At 40.7% G+C, this 17,747-nt stretch overlaps 2 protein-coding genes across 4 annotated transcripts; one reads left to right on the top strand and one right to left on the bottom strand.

The window, feature by feature from the left end:
* Window positions 1-1,130: 1,130 nt before the first annotated feature.
* psmb11b (proteasome 20S subunit beta 11b) lies at window positions 1,131-3,424 on the bottom strand. Of its 2 annotated transcripts, none has more exons than XM_083521187.1 (2): window positions 3,344-3,424; window positions 1,131-2,354 (listed from the first exon to the last, which is right to left on the bottom strand). In XM_083521187.1, the coding sequence occupies exons 1-2, from the start codon at window positions 3,373-3,375 to the stop codon at window positions 1,193-1,195; spliced, it is 1,194 nt and encodes a 397-aa protein (XP_083377313.1). In that variant the 5' UTR covers window positions 3,376-3,424; the 3' UTR covers window positions 1,131-1,192. The 2 variants fall into 2 exon arrangements, with proteins under 2 accessions (XP_083377313.1, XP_083377314.1); XM_083521188.1 differs by lacking the exon at window positions 3,344-3,424 and adding an exon at window positions 3,000-3,112.
* A 463-nt stretch (window positions 3,425-3,887) lies between these two features.
* On the top strand, window positions 3,888-17,205 carry LOC310715042 (protein sel-1 homolog 3). 2 transcript variants are annotated; one of them, XM_083521186.1, is made up of 23 exons: window positions 3,888-4,118; window positions 4,976-5,528; window positions 6,258-6,384; window positions 6,461-6,582; window positions 7,295-7,410; window positions 7,967-8,025; window positions 8,747-8,870; window positions 9,350-9,482; window positions 9,977-10,117; window positions 10,232-10,440; window positions 10,542-10,721; window positions 11,921-12,043; window positions 12,174-12,314; window positions 12,723-12,785; window positions 13,273-13,449; window positions 14,324-14,451; window positions 14,739-14,822; window positions 14,995-15,076; window positions 15,358-15,433; window positions 15,804-15,898; window positions 16,228-16,355; window positions 16,593-16,774; window positions 16,881-17,205. In XM_083521186.1, exons 1-23 carry the CDS (start codon window positions 4,029-4,031, stop codon window positions 17,144-17,146), a joined length of 3,399 nt encoding a protein of 1,132 aa, XP_083377312.1. In that variant the 5' UTR covers window positions 3,888-4,028; the 3' UTR covers window positions 17,147-17,205. The 2 variants fall into 2 exon arrangements, 1 of the variants encoding a protein (XP_083377312.1); XR_014530215.1 differs by lacking the exons at window positions 16,228-16,355; window positions 16,593-16,774; window positions 16,881-17,205 and having other exon boundaries at window positions 14,324-14,521; window positions 15,804-15,864.
* The last annotated feature ends 542 nt before the right edge of the window (window positions 17,206-17,747 follow it).

Genomic DNA, 17,747 nt, shown 5'->3' with positions numbered 1-17,747 from the left:
CATGTTGAAGCAACAAAACACAAAATCAACGTGGGGAAAAAAAATCATCACTGTGTTCATTTAGACACAAATGTAAATAAATTTAAAAATAAGGTTTTAATGAACACTACTTTTTCTATGCTTGAAATATATTTGTATTTTGTGTATCCAGTTTGTGTTATAATTCTTTATAACCCCAGCGTTGCCCATCATGCTGAAGTTGGCCGTGTTTGATTGACTGTATGAATGTGTCTGGTGTGAATGTAAAATTATTTAAAATAAAAATAGACTCAAGTTAAGGAAATGAAAAAAGGATACCAGAGAGTTAACACAGACTCTCTCTCTTTCTTTCTTTCTCTCTCTCTTTCTCGCTCTCCCATTATTTCCAAAAGAAAGGAATGCAAAACAACAGCCTGTTTTTCCTCTGTGGATTTGCATCTCTGTGGAAGATGTGCAACTTGAAATCCACTTGACTTCCCAACTATAACAAAAAAACCATTTTTTATATTTGACAAATAAGTCCTTTCTGATTCTGTCTGCGTTCACACTGTTTACTTCCCTACAGTATATGATCAGTGTTTCCTGTCACACCACATTGCATGTTACTTGTCATTATCTTTTGTATTCACGCCCACTTGGTGTTTTTTTGTTTTTTTGCAAAGGAGCATTACCTCGAACTTTGTGTCAGGAACTGCACCCTTTTCACTTCTAATAAAATGCGGTTTTGTCGTTTTATCTCATAGCAAAATGGTGGACACCCAGTTAAACATGAAATCCATTAGCTTACACCGGTTTTATTGTCCAAACAATTTGCCCTCAAACGTATGTAAGGATCAGGACACCATTGAAAACATTGACACACAACTAGATACACCTTCTTGGTCGGATGGGACTGGTTACATTTAAAAAAGCACAAAGACCAACGTTTCTCCAAGGGACAACTTTTCCCTGGAAGTTCTACAGGATTTCTCCATTAAAATACATTAAGAAAACGTTGGATGAAAAATAACGCTGATCTCATATTTAACATAGAACAACACAACCTCTTGTTTCTAGACTTATCAGTAAACTCAAGGAAAATGCAGAGCAAAAATTTTAAAGCTAATATGTTCTATATCATCTATATATTTGTACTCTTATCTTATAATATAACAACAATACATAAAACACTCACACATGGGTCAAATGTATTTATTATTTTATCTTTGTTTGGTTACTGTTGAAATTCAGACTCGTCATCTTTTTTGACTTTCTCTCTCTCTCTTTCCTTCTTCCTCTCTTCCATTTTTGTTTTCTCTCTCTCCTTTTCTCTGTAGTACTCTTCTTTGAGGTCCTCCCTTTTCCGGCGTGTCCAGCCTTTAGCGGTAACGTGGTACAGGTCGACGTTGTTGCCCGAGTAAGCGTCCCGGTGCGTGGCCCTATATACGGCTTCCCTGGCCACAGAGACCGCTTCGTCAACACTCATCCCCCAGTGAATCCTCTCATCCAGGATTGAGTATGCATACGGAGAACCCGATCCCACTGAGAAAAGCTCACCCTTCAAACGGAGGCCATCACTGCACACATAAACAAGGCCTGGACCGGAGAGTTTTGTTGTTGTTGAAGTAGAAATGGGTGTTTTGGTTTTAGGATCACTTTGGAAAGGATCTCTAGTTGTCATCAGAGCCTTACCATCGCTGTCTTGTCCAGAGGTTTCGGCATCACTTTCTGCCAGTGGTCTGATATTGGATGATTTGCCAGTTGCACATTGTGTCACCTCGTTCTCGTGTACATCCCATCCACACAGAGTAGCGGCTACACACAGCTCAGTGCCTTTAAAAGGGTGCAACATGTGGGACAGCAGCTTGGCGGCGCCCGCTGTCGACAGCCTTCGCTTGTTTCGGAGCTGGTAAAGCCTCAGTTCCCTCGCTATGATGCGCTTCCAGAGGACACAATCGGCCGAGGTTCCCGACGTGGTCCCCACCAGATGGGAATGGACAGGTATAATTTTTTGGGATGCCGGGCACGCGACTAATCCTGCACAGCTGGATCGCGAGTCTGCTGCAGCAATCACGCCGCCCTGGAAGATGAATGCCAGCGTGGTGGTGCCGTGACCCAGAGGGAATGGTAAAGGAACAGAGGGAGAGGTTGAGAGAGGATTCGGGGAGTGTTGGGAAGAGTCATTGCTTTTAGAAGTCCAAGGTGAGTTGTTTAAAATAGGCTGGGCTTGACCAAACTGAAAAGGGCTTTTTGTTAGGTATTCTTGCACCGGCACATAGAATTCCAGTGGACTTGAATTTCTGGTTTCCTGCAGCCATCTGGTATTCGACCCACCTACGTGAAAGGTACTCATGAGAGACTTGGACCATGAACGTGGAGCGTTCCAATGAAGATCACTAGAGGGGTCGAGAAAACCGCACACATCTTGTAAAGCCATGTCATCCGAGAGACAATGATGTGGAAAAAAATGCTAATATTCACAGAACCTAGAACCTTATTAGCCTTGTGATACTCGGTCTGTGAACTGAGCATTTTATACATTCGCCCTTTTATACATGTCTCTTATAAAGTGTCATCAGAACCTTCTCTCATGCTCGAGTGCTCTCTGTTTCAGTTCAGAGAGGCATGAAAACATCTGAAGCTACTGAAGCGAAACACACTATGCTGTTTTAAGCTGAGCTATGCACTCGGTTTTGTCAGTCCATGATGCCTTGCCGTTTAGTAGATTTGCTAAGGATAAATAAAAAATTTACTTGTGATACATTATGCAAAATATACTGCTATCAAATTACAATTATTTAACCTATTCAAACTATGATAATACAATAGTAACTGCTTTAAATTATTCATCTAAATATATCCACGTCTTCAGGCTCAGCAGTGGAAATATACTGTAAATATCATTGCATCCACTTCACTGTTTGTTGCCCAGTTATAAATGCAGGGATTATCCCAGTTATACCAACATTAAGATCTCTAAGTACTCTAACTATGCTTAACCTGATTGTGTCCATAAAAGCTTTAAATTCTAGTTCACTCACCACCTATGACTTCTTCATTTCTGAAGAAAAAGCATGTTGAAGCTCATGTAAAGTTTGCTGCACAACATTTGGACAAGCCTGTGAAATACTTGGAGAATAAAGTCTGGTCAGATGAGACCAAAATGTAACTCTTCGGACGCCATAATACACACCATGTTTTGAGGACAAATGGCACTGCACATCACACCAGAAACACCTTACCAACACTGACATTTGGAGGTGGGAACGTTATGGTGTGGGGCTGTTTTTCATCATACAATACTGGAAAACTTCATATAATTGAAAGGAAGTATGAATGGAAAAATGTACCGAGACATTTTTGATAAAAATCGGCTACCATCTACCAGGATGATGGAGATGAAACGAGGTTGGACATTCCAGCAAGACGACGATCCCAAACACACAGCCGAGGAAACTTTTAGAAAAAGAAAATAAAGCTGCTAGAATGTTCCAGCCAATCACCTGACTTAAATCCAATTGAAAATCCATGGAAAGAACTAAAGTTTAGAGATTATATAAGAAACCACAAACTCGTGCAAACAGTTTCTCCATACAGGAGGCATCTCGAAGCCTTCATTACCAACAAAGGTACGAATAATATTTTTTTCCCTGTGTCATTTCACATTATTAAACAATTTATGGTATGGTTTGATTTCTTTGTATGTCTTCATTGCATTTGGTTGTTACCAACATCTGGTAAACATCTGGAAAATTTCAACAGCACCTTATTTACTAAGAAAAATAGTGAGATGATCAACACTTATTTGATTGTAAATGTTAAAAACGATGCATTGAGATATGATTATGATCTGGTAATGGAATAAAGATCATGGAGAGCAGGTGCTGCATGGCCCCACCTGCCTCTGAAATACGGAAGAATGACAAGTCACCAGTAAACAAATTCTCCCGAAGAGGAAGAATGCAGCTTCAACGCTTCCTGGATTATTCTTAAATCTGTTTTTTTTTTTTTTTCACGACTCGTTTTCTCTTTGAATTCTCCTGAAGCTGATTCGGAACCGAACCGAACCGATGCGCTACGACCCGGACAAGATGACAGTATCGAGAAGTTCGGGCTTCTTCTTCAGCACAGTGATGGTCTGCGCCTCGCTGCTTTCAGTGGTAAGAAGGCAAAAAGAAAGAATTGAACAAACACCTAGATTTATCACAGGCTCATGTTTTATCTACGAGTTCTTTCACTATCTGTACTCTTTCTGAAGCATTTCCTGGAACGCACCAAAGTTCCTGTTTCTTTCATACCAATTCATGAAATGACTCAAGCAGCTATTATTAAACAGTAAAAACCCTAAAACAAGCTTCTAAATCATTCTGGTTTAGATCTAAAAACTCAATCTTGAAATAAATTAAACACTGCAATTTGATTTCTATTGAAATATTTCAGATTCTGCTGCTCCTGACTGATACAGTGCATGAATAGAAATATAACCATAAAGAATATGTTCTTATGTTTTTACTCTCAAACCAAGTAAATAATCTTCAGATGTACAATCATCCAGACAATCAAAGTCCCAGAATGCACTGTGTGGATATGGAGAAGACTGCAGTGGTGTTGAGGTGGTGTGTTTGCAGGTTTGGATAGACTCGAGGACTAAAGCGCCGCTGCATCGCGAGTTTGAGTCGGAGGAGGAGCGATCGGCATTGTGAGAGTTGTGCGAAAACGTCCAAACGGCCTTTTCCGCAGCGACTTACAGTTCGTTATACTGCAGTTGTGGGTTAGGGCTCAAGGACACATCAGTTGGTGCGGTTGGGATTTGAACCCATAACCTGTTACGAAGTTATTTAAAAGGCATATTTAGATTATTAAAAGATTGTCCCTGGGACCTCAAATATGCAATACATTATTTATTACATGCAACAATAAATGGATAATAAGTACGATGGGTCAGCTACAGGGATGTGTCATTTCATTTCAAGGTGCTTCGTAAAGTTCTTCCATGGTCTTATTTGTCCTTTTCAAGATTCAGTGCCACATCACCACACACACCACCATGTCCCCTTTGCACATCAGCCCATCCGGTGACTTTCTTTACTTCGACTCCAAACCTGACACCGTCACCGTCAACTCCAGTGTGCAGCTGACATATTCCTGCTCCAAGTCCTGCATGGTGGGAGTCGAGATTTCACTTTCCACACCAGAAAAGACCGGACTCGTGACCTTTAGGAGATCGTGGACTCACGTCAGAGGAATCCAAAAACTTCGAACAAGGATGATTCAGCTTAAGTACCCTCCTGCCCTGGTGTATAAGAGAGACTTTTTCCTCAGGCGGATGACAGAAGCCCAGGATGTGATGCTGAGAGCCTGGCTGGTGCATCTGGATGGAACAGAAAGCACCAAACGCCACGTTGGTTTTAATCAATATGAGGACGCTGTGGTGAGAATGTTTAAAACCCTGCGGACGATCCCACCTTCGGAACGTCCCACCAAATCTTGGGACAGATGTCTTGCTTGGGGGGTGGAGCTCATTTGGAATGGGACAAAAGACAGAATAGAGAAGTGTCCTATTGGGTCAGGTGAGTTTCTAGCCTGTTTTTATTTTTTTTATTATTATTATTTATCGGTGGTTTTCAATTTAACGATGTGGTGCATTGACTTAAAATAGAGATCATTGGGGGGAATGAGAGGGAGGGCAGTGGAGTGGTGTGGTTGCAGGGAGAAGAGGTGGAGAAGGTGGAGGAGTTCAGGTACCTGGGATCAACAGTGCAAAGTAATGGAGTGAAAGGGAAAGTTTATAGGACTGTGGTGAGACCTGAGATGTTGTATGGTTTAGAGACAGTGGCATTGAGTAAAAGACAGGAGGTGGAGCTGGAGGTAGCAGAGCTGAAGATGTTGAGATGTTTGTTGGGAGTGATGACGATGGACAGGATAAGAAATGAGTTTATTAGAGGGACAGCGCATGTAGGACGTTTTGGAGACAAGGTGAGGGAGGTGAGATTGAGCTGGTTTGGACATGTGCAGAGGAGGGACATGGGGTATATCAGTAGGAGAACGCTGAGGATGGAGCCACCAGGAAGAAGGAAAAGAGGAAGACCAAGGAGGAGGTTTATGGATGTGGTGAATGAAGACATGCAGGTAGTTGGTATGAAAGAGGCAGATGTAGAGGACAGTAGTATGGAGACGGAGGATCCGCCGTGGCGACCCCTAATGGGAGCACCATTTTTATAAAAAGTTACCAATATTTGACATGTGGATTGATTTTTTCTCGCTAAACTGTTTCTCTAAATGGTCCAACGATGTTGCAGATGTAGTGAGACTCCTGACGTTCCCTTTTGCAAGCACTGGAGAGACATACGGAGTCATCCGGACGTTTCCGGCCTTGGCCAACGGAGAGATGGTGACTGCAAGCTTCGGTGCACGAGTGGAACCCAGGTAAGACCAGCAAGTTAACAAGTGGACAAATTTACAAAGTATGTTCAGTGTTAAAACCATCAGTGTTGATTTATAGGCTGACCATGTCAGTGTGGATATATCTGCTCCAGCGGTGCAGGGCAAAGCTCTGCAGCATCATCAAGCACGTGAACAAGCAGAGGAAATACACAACGCCTCTCCTGCTCCTGAGCGATACAGGTAACTTCATTATCGCTGAGCCAGAAAGGTTGCATTACATCATCGCTAAAGCGCGTGACGGATTTTTATGTGCTTCACTTTATATTGTCGCTGCATCCTGTTTTTCGTTTTATCCACAGTTCATTCAAATATCTTTTTCAAACATCTGAGTTCCTGTTTTTGTTTCATACAAACTTATGAAATGATTTGTAACTGAAGAGATGTTGCACAATAAAAAAACAAACAAGCTTCGAAATGAGTTTGCATTAAGACTAAAAACTCCATCTTGAATTTTATTAAACACTAAAATGAGGTTCCGCTTTTAAGTCTGGTTCCTCTCAAGGTTTCCTTCTCATAACATCTAAGGGAGGTTTTTCTTGTCACAGTCACCATGGCTGCTCATCAGGGATAAACTCACATCGCTTACCTTAACTGTAAAGCTGCTTTGAGACGATGTCTGTTGTAAAAAGCGCCATAGAAATAAACTTGTCTAAAATATTACTCTGATGAGAAATTTCATTAGATTTAGTAGCTATCAATACTACCATGATGCATTGTTCTGACATAATGCTCATAAAAAAAAAAATAAATAAAAAAAAAAACAGAATGCGATGGATCTTTACGTTTTTTTCTGTGGAAAAATCGGTTGTTCTTGGCTGGCAGGATGAAATCACAAGATTCACCAGATTTACCTCAGCTTTTCCCTTATGTGTTTCCTTGCGTGTGTACGTAGGCAACCTCGTGGTGCAGGTGCGTTTGACCTCTGGACTGGAACGTGCCTTCACAGTTCACACAAATCTACCTCTTCTTACCTGGATCCGTCTAGACCTCTTCATCCAGACCTCAAAGGTGCTCCGAGTTAATCCACCGAACACCTGGTGGTTGCTATTTTTACATATTGTTCAAATAGAAACTTTTGTTGTTATAGAGGAGGGTCAATCTGCATATTATTTGCAAATACACTTAGTTCATGGGTTCCTTGCCTCGGAAACCGCCTAAGGATTTTCTTGGAAATATTTTTTTTTTTTCACAAATATTTCTATTTTTGAATCCGTTTTTGTAATGTTTCATGAGTTCTTCTAATGTCACACTGCAAACCAATCCTTCGCACACAGCTTTAGGTACTTTATGACATCAACATGATAGTTTGGTGTTAAAAAAGTAGTTTAAAAAAACCCTTTCGAGATACTGTCCTAATGTCTGCTTCACAGGATTTTCCTTCATTGCACGTTTTTATACAGCAATGACAATCACCATGATTCAACACCTTATTGATTATCTGAGTATTGATTGTATGATGACTTATAAAAAAACAATTAATTACACGTCATTCCCAGGCTCAAGAGTGTGAAAATGATGAAATATGACTCCTAAATGGTAATCATTTCTGTTATATTGTCTCCAGGTGAAGGTGATCATCACGCAGGCCGACTCTGAAGACCACCTCACGGAAGGCGTATACAAGTACGAGGACATGTGTAAACAAATCAATAATACTCCATATCAGCACTGTTAAAGGGATGTCATGGGTTTGTTGTAGCATGTTATGGTTTCCGTTTGAGATGTTTCCAGCGCGCTAGTGAATGACGGGTTCCATCAGCTTGGCTTCGGTGTATTAAAAGGGCTTCGTTAAATTATGGAGACAAAACGCCGTGAATGGCTTGAAACAGCAATGGCTTGGCGTTGTCTTGTGTCCATATAGTGTAGCTTGTATAGTTAGCTTTGCTAATCTTTCCAGAAGCTAGTACGACTCAGAACTGATATTACAATTCTGGAAAATGTTCACTTGCTGCTACACAACAGACTTCAAGGAAAAGATCACAAAGAGACCTAAAGACTCATTGCTTGCTGATGTAACTGTAGCTTTTCACTGTAGCTTTAAAGCTAAAACAGAAAGTGATGTTAGTATATCTCCATACAGTTTTGGTCTTTTACTATTGTCCTCAGACAGACACAGTGATAATTAAAGCATGTAGATAAAGACGTAACATTTTTTATACCAATGATTTTGGAAAGATACACTTCCTGTGCTTATTAGCCACATTAGCTTTGTAGCACAACACTAAACACTAGCCATGTCTTCTCTGATTGATTACATTGAGACAAATCATTTCTCACAGAAATATTACTGTAATCTGTCATCAAAAAGTAAAATATTTATGAAAACTTGTGTCCCACGTTCCAGTTTTCAGGAAGATGTCCTGTATAATGACATTTTGGGATACTTCGTGATTGGCGGCTGCATCTACATGCCGGGAATTCATGGTTATATTGGACCGGTTAAATATTACCGCTTAGGCTCCGAAACGGTGAGCATGAACCTTTTTCACCTCTTTCATAACCTCTTATGGTCTTATGGTGCTCATCTCAGGATTACTTGATGTTATCTAGCTTGCTAGTAATGACTCGCCTGGCGGCAGCTTGGGATCAATCATGGCCCATATTTACTTGTATTGTTAGCTATTCCTCAATTTGTATTAAACTAATGTTAACTAGCTTGATGACTTTCTTTTTAGCTAACTTGCTATTCTTCTGAGTTATAATTATAATTGTATACTTACCCTAAAATTGTTAGCGATCTTGCCAACTGCTACAGCAGCTAGCCTAATGTTAGCTAGCTTGTAATAAACCTTGGATGTTTTATATGATAACTGGTTTTCCTTTAAATAAACCAGTATGATGCCCTTGGAGATAACATTAGCCGTTGGAACATTAACGTTCCAATTATGTCGCTTATGTGCAACTCGGTCACGTGACGCCATTCTATCATGCGTATTTGCTTTTTAAGGTGGTGAACCCTCTGACTCCAGAGAGAACACTGAAGGAACTGAACGAAGCCCACAGACGGTGTGAGGATATTAAACAGATCAGTGAAGGCTACGTAAAAGCCATGCAAGACAGCAAAGCCGCTCTCGCTAACGGTAAATGCTTTCTACGTTCACCGGCCTTTTTATTAGGAACACCTGTGCTGTCTTGTGATTGGCAACAATACAGAATAAAATCATGCAGATCAAATCTAGAGTTTCCTTTAATGTTCATACCAGGAAATAAATCTGACTTGATATGGTTGATGGTACCAGGTGTACATGTTTTGGGTAATTTAGAAACTGCTGATCTCTTGGGATTTACACAGAATGGTGCGACATACAAAAAAAAAAGCCTGTTTTGCAAGTGAGAATGCTTCCAGTGAAAGAGAAATAAAAAAAATAAAGAAAACAGACTGATACAAGCCAAAATGAACGCAGTAACCGTACACCCTTTGAGCAGAAAAGCAACATAGAATTCATGGCATGCCAGAACTTGGGGCAGATGGACTGCAACAGCGTAGAAGAATAAGGATCTGGTCATAGTCAATGAGCTGCAGAGTCTGTGCAACACTGAATGATATTTATGTTGTACTTCATCACTCTTTCAGACGTGTGCGTGTCATATTACGAGCAGTTAAGGAGGACATTTGTCCCAGAAAAGTGCTTGCAGACGTGGTCCTGGGATCACCAGACAAAATATAGCGCTGCATTGAAGATTCTCAGGAGGCATGAGAAAGAACTGGTGTCCGGTATGGTATTAGGCGTTAGTTCAAGGGACACAATCATTTATTTAATGATTTATTTATTTATTATAATAATAACCACAAGTGTAATTATTTTATAATACCTTGCTCTGCCTCTAGGCCCATGGAACAGCAAAACGGCATCCCTCTTCGGCCAGCGCCTCTACAACGACGTGCTAAAGAGCTTAGCAGATGGCGGTTTGGTAGACGTCGAGAGCTCGTTACTGGATCTCCTGCAGCTGTGCTCGTGCTGGGGGCATCACCAAGCGGCTCTCATGCTCGCCACTTTACACCTTTCAGGACTCGGAGTGCCGGCGGACCAGGAGAAGGTAGCGCAAGATCGGATTTTGTATGTAGATGTGTGTATGATTGATAAAAAAATAAAAAATCGTGAATATCGTGAACCAAATGTTCTCCTTGTTCTCCACAGGGCCACGTGTACAGCCTGATCGGTGGGGTACAAGACGAGCGTCTGGCGCTGCTGCATTTGGGCTACAAGCACATGCAGGGTCTCGACGGATTTCCTAAGGACCAGGACACGGCATACGGGTACTACGCCAACGTGGGAAGGCAGACCAGCATCGATCATAATAAAGTCCAGGACTCAGAGGTGAGATCTTCATTATTAAAATTCAGCAAACACTTCTGGTATAATACTATAATACTTTTTATTTTAAGTAATTTGCTATTAATACCGAATGACATGTCTTGAAACATAAAAAATGCCATATTCCTTCAAATTTGCCCCTAATCGATCATGAGAATCGAAGTTGTGTTCATGCAACAAACTTGTGTCATGTTCAAACTTTTGTCCTTCTGAAACTTCATGCAAGGTACCGAAACTTTCAGTATGTAAAAAGCACCAGCTCATGCCTGACCGCACTTTCGACAGAAGCGTGTCAAGAGAGTGCATGTAAATTAGTGATAAAAGGTGGCGGCTTAACCAAATATAAAGAGCATTCGCTTTTCAGAGATTCCTGTGTTTGCTTCATAGCTGTGAAGAATTTGGGATGAAAACGGAGTACCACCAAAAAATAAATCAAAAATAACAAGAAACACAGTGAGTCTAATGTCTGAAGTCAGTAACACTTTAACAGCACCTGAAAAACATCTTTATTCATCATATATTGTATTTTGACGTATACATATATGGCTAAAAGTATTGAAACACCTGACTTTTTAATCCAAATGTGGTTCTTCTCCAAACTGTTACCACAAAGGTGAAGGCACACAATTGTGTAGGAAGTGTTTAGATGCAGTAGGGTGAAATTTTCCCTTCACTTGAACCAGGAGACCCAAACCTGTTCCAGCATGATGATGCCCCTGTTCACAAGTGGAAGTGGAGTGAAAGCTCTCCTGCTGTAGAGCTCAAAACCCATTGAACACCTTTTGGATAAATTGGAACGTTAGCTGCACCGCAGGGTTTCTCACCTCACCTCACCTACACTCCAAAAATCCAGTGGAACATATTAAAAGAGTGGAATTTATTGCAAAAGCAAATCGAGACCAAATGTGGTATATGAGGATCAAAAAAGCACAGAAGAATCTTTTGCTTAGGCGTCCACAAACTCCCTATATTTTATTTAAATCTGAGATATGTCATACCTTATTCTGGGGATCTGTCCTTTGACTGTCATTTCCAAATCATACAGTAGATACACTACTGGTTCATGTATATATTATTATACTATGATATTAAATCTGTATCGAATTAAAGCATTGAAAAATATCCATGTTATAAAGTTAAGTTAGAGTGCTAAAGACTGAGTCTAATCAGGACTACCGCTGACCTCATTCGTTCATTTCCAGCAAGTCCTCACCGAGAACATCCACTTAACCAACCCGGAGGAGCTTCAGATGCAATCGGGCGAGTCGGATGAAATGGTACAGTTTCTCAAGCACCAGGCTTATAGAGGAGACCCCGAGTCCCAGGTGCGCTCTTTTCGAGAGAAGTAGCACGAAATTTCCTTCTGCTTTTAATTCACATGGACGAGTTGTTGTTTTTGAGTCATGGCTCGAGTTGCTCAAAGCATTATTTTGTGTGTGTTTGTGAACGAGATAGAAAACACTGGCACGAATGTCATTCTTCGGCAGCAACGGGATGACCAAGGACATCGGCGTGGCTATGAAATGGTACGCCAGGAGCGCCATGCAGATGACGGACGCTTCGGCCATGTACGACTACGCCATCCTGCTGCTGAAGGTCAGCCCAGTAAACTCAGAAATGACCTCGAGTGGCATTTGCATAATCTTCTTCTTCTTCTTTCTGTCCTCGACTTCTGCCTTGACATATGGAAAAGAGGCTGTCTCTCCCCTGCACATGGCCAAACCATCTATCACATTGTCTCCAAAATGTCCTACCAGTGCAATCATTGTGTTTAAACTCATTTCTAATCCTGTCCATCTTTATCCCTCACACTGAAAATCGCAGCATCTTCATCTCTGTCACCTCAAGCTCCGCCTCCTGTCTTTCTGTCAGATTTTCCACGAACCTTAAACATCAGCCAGCTAAGACCCCTTGGTGGGCAGTTTTACATGCTGAACCCCTTCAAGTGTCAATTTGCAATGCATGTTCTCAATTCTCGAAACAATTTTAATTGCTGTTCATCAGGGAATCGGAGGGAAGAGGAACAAAACCCTGGCACTGAAACTTCTCGAAAAGGCAGCTGACATGGTAAGAACCAAATCAAATCGTATCATCATCAATGTTTTCTGATTTTAAAACTCAGCGTATATGTTTTGGGGGTGACCCCGAATAGTCGAAGATTCGATGTGTCAATAGGAGGAGTCTAATTCGGCTACCAAGCCCACACTCAAATCTTCTCAGAGGTGTTATGAAACGCGGATCGTGCCATTTTGGTTAGACGGGGGGTCTGATTTCACATACAACTTCTCAGTTTTCTCCCAGAAAGCTAATTTACAGCCTAAGAAAGAAGCTTTTAATTAATGCATATTTTAAACTTTTGCATGAATAAATCAGTAATTTATTCGTATATATTAATCAGTAATCAATAATATTTAAATTTTGTAAATATTTGGAAATATTTGTCTGGGAGATTCTGGAAATGCATGTTTAAATTAGTTATTTTTAGGTTCATTGATTCGAAATGTTTTCGTACATTTTCTTCTTTTTTTTTTTATATCTTTCTATATTTTTTTAGGGCTGCGTGGACGCTCTGAACGCTCTCGGCTGGTACCACGGGACCATGGGAAAAAACGACAGCAAAGCTGTGTACTACTTCGACCTGGCTGCTCGCAAAGGCAGTCGAGACGGCGTGTTTAACTTGGGCGTGTATCACCTGAACGGCGCCATTCCAGACTCGCCGGGCAAGAACGAGGTAGGCGGCGAGGACACACCAACGTTTGTGTGTTTAAAAAAAACCAACCGGTTTTAAGAGTCAAACACACACATGAATTTTAATACTCGTGTTGTTTCATGACTCAGATTTCAGATTTATATGAAAATCTGTATTAAAAGATAAATTAAGAATAGTAAGAGGGGAGGCAGGGAATATCCGAGTTTAAAACTTAACATTTTTAAGTTGTAAGTTCACATTTTTGAGAGAAAAAAAATCTAAATTTTTAAGAAAAAAATAAATTTTAATTTTTAAGAAAAAAACAAACAATAGGAATTAAAAAACTCAACATTTTAAAGTTGTAAGTGAGAATTTTGGAGAAAAATAATTGTAAATGTTTGAGGAAAAAATAATTTTTTCGAGAAAAAACAGAATTTTTGAGGAAAAAAAATCTCCAAGTTAAAAACTGTAAAAAATTACGAGAAAAACCTCACGAATTTATGAGCAATAAACAAGTTTTGTGTTTAAATCTCAAAAAATTGTGGATTTTTTTCTATTAAGAAATACGTTGCCAGGTTTGACATCGCTTGTTTTCCATTATGCCTGGAGTGGAAGATCTAATCAAACTTTACTTTTCCCTAAGAATTGGCAACAAGGGAATGAATGAATAAGCCCAGAATCACCAGATCATCATACTGGAAATTTTAGAGTTTTAAAATCGGAAATAAAAAAAAATAAAAAAATGCCATTTTTTCCCTAATACGTCGTCGTAGATGTATAAAGAGTGTAAAGAAGTGGATTCCTTGTGTCGTGTTTGCAAATATTTCATATAATCTCATCGTAAAAAGACGTGCATGGTGTGTGTGTGTGTGTGTGTGTGTGTGTGTGTGTGTGTGTGTGTGTGTGTGTGTTACAGACAGCTGCGTTTCAGTGCTTCCTGAGTGCGGGGGAGCTGGGTCACATGGAGGGCGCCTTGGAGGCGGCATCATCTCTCTCTCGAGGACACTTACCAGGCGTGAGCAGAGATCCCGAGAAAGCCGTGGCGTACGTTTTACCGTCTCGGTGCAGCTTCCGTGAAATAAGAAACGGACACCGAAACATCACAGCACATCCTGTGTGTTTTATTCCTCTTATATGAAAATGCCATAATTGTTAGAGGACAGGATTAAAAATAATTTTATTGTGGTTGCCATGTAGGACGTTTTGGACCACTTGGATTAATGAAACCAGGATGCTGTGGAATTAAGATTCATAATTTTTGAGTTTTGTTTCATTTGGATGAAAACGTTTCTCTTGTTGCCCTTTTTAACATACGCACTTTTCTTCCGAAGTCTCCTGAAGCCGATCAGCGAGAGGAACGGCCACCTGGGCTTCACCGTCCGAGACGCTCTGAGAGCTTTTCAGCAAGGGTCATGGTAACATCCATGATTTAATCCTCTGACCTCTTTTTATTCTCTACTTCATCCCTTCGGCTTTCAATCTTCAGCTTTGAGTGACTTGCAGCTTTCTTTACTGACTCACTTCACACGATCAGTCCATTGTGTTTGTATACTTTATGTATGATGTTGCTTTTTTTCTTGTTTCCAGGGACGAGGCGCTGTTGAAATACTCGCTTCTCGCCGAAACCGGGTTTGTCGTGGCTCAGACGAACGCCGCACACCTCTGTGAGGTAAACCTTCATTCCACTACAGTACATTTGACACACACCAGATCCTGACGGCCCGATCGTATTTCCACGATTGGTTTGTTCATTAATTATTACAACACCAATAGGGCCACCAATGTTGACTTTCTGAAGCCATTTAATGATTAGTGCTTGTCAAGTGTTGAAAGATCTCATTAAAGATGTGATGAGATGAAAGATAAGGACTTTTTATATCCACTGTACAGTTAATGTAGTAATGCTGATGCTCACGATGTCATTTCACTGAAATTTCTTCTTCTTGGCAGGTCCTGATACACCGTTCTTCCTGCCAGTTGAGGTATCACAACTTTTCCACCTATAACCACGTCCCACAAGAATCAGGTGTGTGTGTGTGTGTGTGTGTGTGTGTGCACTTACTGCATAGGAATATGACTATTTACTGCTTAAACCCTATTGTGGTGCTGAATACTCAAATATGATTGGCCAGAACAGGTTTCTATAGCAACAACTTAACCAATGATGGAGTTTCATTGTTCCATTAATACGTTTTAAGCAGAATAAACCACTTGGGGTTAATGTATTCATCCCTCTTTCTCTCTCTTTCTCTCTCTCTCTCTCTCTCTCTTTCTCTCTCTCTCTCTCTCTCTCTCTCTCTCTCTCTCTCTCTCTCTCTCTCTCTCTATCTATCTCTCTCTCTTTCTCTCTCTCTTCTCTCTCTCTCTCTCTCTCTCTCTCTCTCTCTCTCTCTCAGGTCTGCTGAAGATGGGAGATCATTACAGTGCAGTAGGTGACATGGTGAAGGCAGTAGAGCTGTACAGCAGAGCAGCGCTGAGAGGCAGTGCACAGGTAGAGCACACACACACACACACACACACACACACACACACACACACACACACACACACACACACACACACACACAATTTTCCCTTTTCTTTTTGTCCTTCCTTTTTGTACTTCCTACACTTTTACTACTGGTTTCCTGGGTTCTCCGGTTTCCTTCCACTTTCCAAAATATGCTTATAGATTCTAGATTTTTCTCCCAATCCAAACTGGCTCTGAAATAAAAATGTCTGTCCAGCATTGGTTTCATTGTCCAGATTTTGGAGTTGTGTTTACTCTTTTTACCGTGGATCTCATACAGCAGTCGTATGATGTCATCTTTAAACCTTTAGGGGACGTACAACCTGGCGGTGATGAGCGAGAACGGACACGACATCCCCGCACATATCCTGGAGCGAATGAAGATCTCGAACGAGCCTCAGCTGAACCAAAGCGCACTAGTGGAGAAACTGTTACTCAGGTGTGCAGTTTATACTCTGAAGTTTAGAATTGTTATAGTTTTTATTTCATTTGTTTTATTGAGTTATAGAGCAGATATTTGTCACATTAACTGGACTCGGTCGAATAATTGTTCTGAAGGCAAGATGATCTGAGGGAAGTCCTGAGAGAAGATCTTTTTTTTCTTTTCTGTTTTCTCGTGACTTAATTTTCTCATGATCTCGACATAACAAAAGTTGTGGTGTGCATCTCTGTCTAGATGCAGGGAGCTGGAGGGTAAAGGAGGAAAGATGGCGGAGATGACCCCATGCTCTCTGGCTTTTTTCGGACTACGTGTCTCCGGAATGTGGCACAGCTTCACCAGCTGCACCGTCTACCTCACCCTAACCCTCGCCACTCTCCTCCTGCTAGTGCTCGCCATCGTGACGCAGAGCGCGCTCGGTAAGATCTTCACCACCGCATGTTTCCTTCACTACCTCACATACAGACATTGGATGTGTTCCATATCTCTCTAATTTAATCTTTGTTCTTTTGTTCGGTTCTCCAGCCCAATACTCAGCAGCTCCTCCACACAGTGTTCCTCATCGCTCCTCAGTGCCGCACAGAGAACCGCCTTACCTCGATCAGGTCACAGAAACTCAGACATCAGACTCTCCCGTAGGAGACGGACCCTCAAGAGTCGTCACACGGATCGGTCAAAGTTACGTGACCCGGCACTATCGATCCCTGCAAGAGGCGGCCGATCTGGTTGTCACGGCGACCGGAGTGTTACTGTGCGCCTTGTTCACGATATTTGTCTCTCATCTGATTTAAACACACTGAATAATAACACAAATGTGAAGAACATTTTAAAAACAACACAATAATAATAATAATAATAATAATAATAATAATAATAATAATAATAATAATAATAATAATAATAATAATAATAATAAAAGTTTATATTTAACAATAAAACTTCCCGTTCAGGGAGTTCTCATTCGTGTGATGTTTTGCCAAAACCTGCAGAACAGCGCCATCTTCTGGCAGAAGAACAGATCTGGATATTTAGATTTCTGGATTTTTTTTTATCGATTTCAAAGCAAAGTTTTTTGCATATTTTGCACAAGCAAATTTATCAGTAATGAATAAATACTTGATTTTATTTTTTTTTCTCTACCACACAACATGTTTGCCCAGCCTTGGTGTGTCATTAGGTTGTGTTATTCCAGAATAAAATGGTCATGGATCTTTTTCAATAAAAAGAAATAAAAGCTATGGGTTCAATCTCACAAAAGAAACACACAATAGGCCCTGATTCTACATGAGTAAAGCGTCCAACACTAATAATCAGTGAAGACAAAAAGACAAATCACTGAAAAGAAAAGACATGAGATGTCAGATACTGATGGTCGTTTTAGAGCAAGAGCTT

The sequence above is a fragment of the Silurus aristotelis genome, assembly GCF_946808225.1.
Source record: "Silurus aristotelis genome assembly, chromosome: 19".
In the NCBI taxonomy this organism is placed as follows: domain Eukaryota; kingdom Metazoa; phylum Chordata; class Actinopteri; order Siluriformes; family Siluridae; genus Silurus; species Silurus aristotelis.
Note: the sequence above shows the minus strand (reverse complement) of the source record. Positions and strands in the feature narration are given on the sequence as shown.